The 2,421-nt window shown below is 32.0% G+C and overlaps 1 protein-coding gene across 1 annotated transcript in view; it reads left to right on the forward strand.

Moving 5' to 3' along the window:
- Window positions 1–1,418: 1,418 nt before the first annotated feature.
- LOC112525374 (cytokinin riboside 5'-monophosphate phosphoribohydrolase LOG1-like) overlaps window positions 1,419–2,421 on the forward strand; it is a 3,042-nt gene continuing 2,039 nt past the window's right edge. The window contains exons 1-4 of the mRNA XM_025135483.1: window positions 1,419–1,529; window positions 1,925–2,022; window positions 2,126–2,156; window positions 2,272–2,371. Of these exons, the coding sequence (XP_024991251.1) occupies window positions 1,419–1,529; window positions 1,925–2,022; window positions 2,126–2,156; window positions 2,272–2,371 (340 nt within the window). The remainder of the gene's footprint in view (window positions 1,530–1,924; window positions 2,023–2,125; window positions 2,157–2,271; window positions 2,372–2,421) is intronic.

Here is a 2,421-nt window from a genome sequence, read left to right on the forward strand (position 1 = left end):
ATATATATAAAATTAAAAGATTTTTAAAATTTAAATTTAAATTTAAAAAGATTCAAAAAAATTTAAAATTAAAAGGGTAATAATGGAAATGATATCATCAAATCTTTTAAACACGATAATTATCTTTTAAACACTCATTATTATCATTATCTAGTAAAACGGTTACGAAATAAGTTAGGATTATACTAGGTGTGATAATCATGTGATATAGGTGTGATAATCATGTGATAGGGGTGTGATAATCACCATTATACATCACTTGTGTTATCGTTTTGGTTAACAAGTTAAAATTTTGGTGTAATCATGTGATAGGGGTGTGATAATCATGTGATATGAGTGTGATAGGGGTGTGATAATCACCATTATACATCACTTGGGTTAACGTTTTGGTTGATAAGTTAAAATGTTGGTGCCATCATGTGATTTGGGTGTGATAATCATGTGATAAGGGTGTGATAATCACTGTTATACATCACTTGAGTTATCGTTTTGGTTGACAARTTAAAATTTTGGTGTAATCATATAATATGGGTGTGATAATCATATGATATAAGTGTGATACTTATGTGATAGAGGTGTGATATGAAGAAAAGATGTTAACGAGAAGAAGAAGAAGATAACTACCAAGAGTAAAATGTGGAACGTGAAAAGATAATTATGGTTAATTAAAATAAAACAAAATTACAAAAATTACTTAATTACATTATTGTCCTTATTAAATTATTTATATATAATAAAAGTTAATTTATTAATTAAAAAAGTTTGAGGTTATTGGGTTGTTCTCGCATTCTCGTAAATCACAGGGGTTCTCGTTTGAACCTCCACCTATATATATATATATATATATATATATATATATATAATTAATTATCCACCGGAAATCCGCCGGTAAATTGTTGTAATTCGATTTAAATACAATATTAAAATAAGTAATTTTGAAATCCGCCGGAAATAGGCACCAGACATATTATCATAATAAATTTTCCGGCGGAAGTCAATATAAGATGACTTTTTTGTTGTCCTACGGAGATCCGCTGGTAATCCGCCGACGGATTCCGGCCCCCGGAAAATACACCGGAAATAATCATTATTCTAGTAGTGACTTGTCGTCAGCAGGTTTTTTGTTTTTATTGCCAAATAGGTTATTAATTTTCATTAATCAGGAAGAAGTTCATCATTTCGTAATGGGTCAACTTCAATTTTGAATATTTTTGTGATTATCCCAATAAATAATTTCTATCAATTTACAGTGTTCATTACTACGTCTAATAGTCATTAAGTGGTTCCTTCCTCTTTATATAAGAGCATATGCATCTTATGCACATATGCATCTTTAATTATTCATATAATTCCCTTTTGAAAAACAAAAGAAACCCCACACACCATCACACCCACAAAACACACACAGTAACAAGGTCATGGATCATGGAGCAAGATCAAGATTCAAAAGTGTGTGCGTTTTCTGTGGTAGCAGTGCTGGCAAAAGAGACTGCTACAAAGATGCTGCTCTTGATTTAGGCCAAGAACTGGTGAGTCGATCTTCTTCAATTCTTCACATACTTCAGCGTGCGCGCACAAGCACACACACATAAACCCTATGAAAACTAGCAAGTCGAACCCTTCTTCATGCGTATATAGAGCAGACGGTTAATGGGTTCGACTCCTAGCTTCCTGGAAGTCGAACCATGAACCGTCGGTGTTGAAATCCTATATCAACTATACGAACCATCAAAGTTGTATATAGGGTTTCACATATCCTAACAACTAATCGTAAAGAAACCTGATCGTTTCGAACCCTTTTTAAGTTGACTGCGTGTACGCAAGAAAGTTGAAATTTTTGATCTTTTAGAGCGTTTTTGGTGACGAATCCCGACAACCTTTTTGGGATATCGTATCGTAATCGACACGGATGTATGTTTTGAAGGTGGCAAGAAAACTGGATCTTGTTTATGGTGGAGGGAGTGTTGGATTAATGGGACTGGTTTCTAAGCAAGTTTACAATGGTGGTGGCCATGTTTTAGGGTAATTAATTAACTTGCTCTTTCTATATTTGGAAATTCTTGTTTTATTTAATCTTTTTATTGATTTAAATATTTTGTTTTTTTTTTATAATTTATTTCTACAGAATTATTCCCAAAACTCTCATGTGCAAAGAAGTACGTATAAAATCAATATATTTCTGTTCTTGAATCATTTTATTTAATAATTTTTAATAGTTTTTATTAATAATATTTAATAAATAAATAAATAAATTAAAATGGAGGTTTGCAGATAACTGGTGAAACCGTAGGTGAAGTTAAAGCAGTAGCTAACATGCATCAAAGGAAAGCAGAGATGGCACGACATTCTGATTGTTTCATTGCCCTTCCAGGTCCACCCCACCCCCTCATTGTAGTATACATATATATATATATATATATA

Source organism: Cynara cardunculus (genome assembly GCF_001531365.2).
Source record: "Cynara cardunculus var. scolymus isolate 2C chromosome LG 1, CcrdV1, whole genome shotgun sequence".
In the NCBI taxonomy this organism is placed as follows: Eukaryota; Viridiplantae; Streptophyta; class Magnoliopsida; order Asterales; family Asteraceae; genus Cynara; species Cynara cardunculus.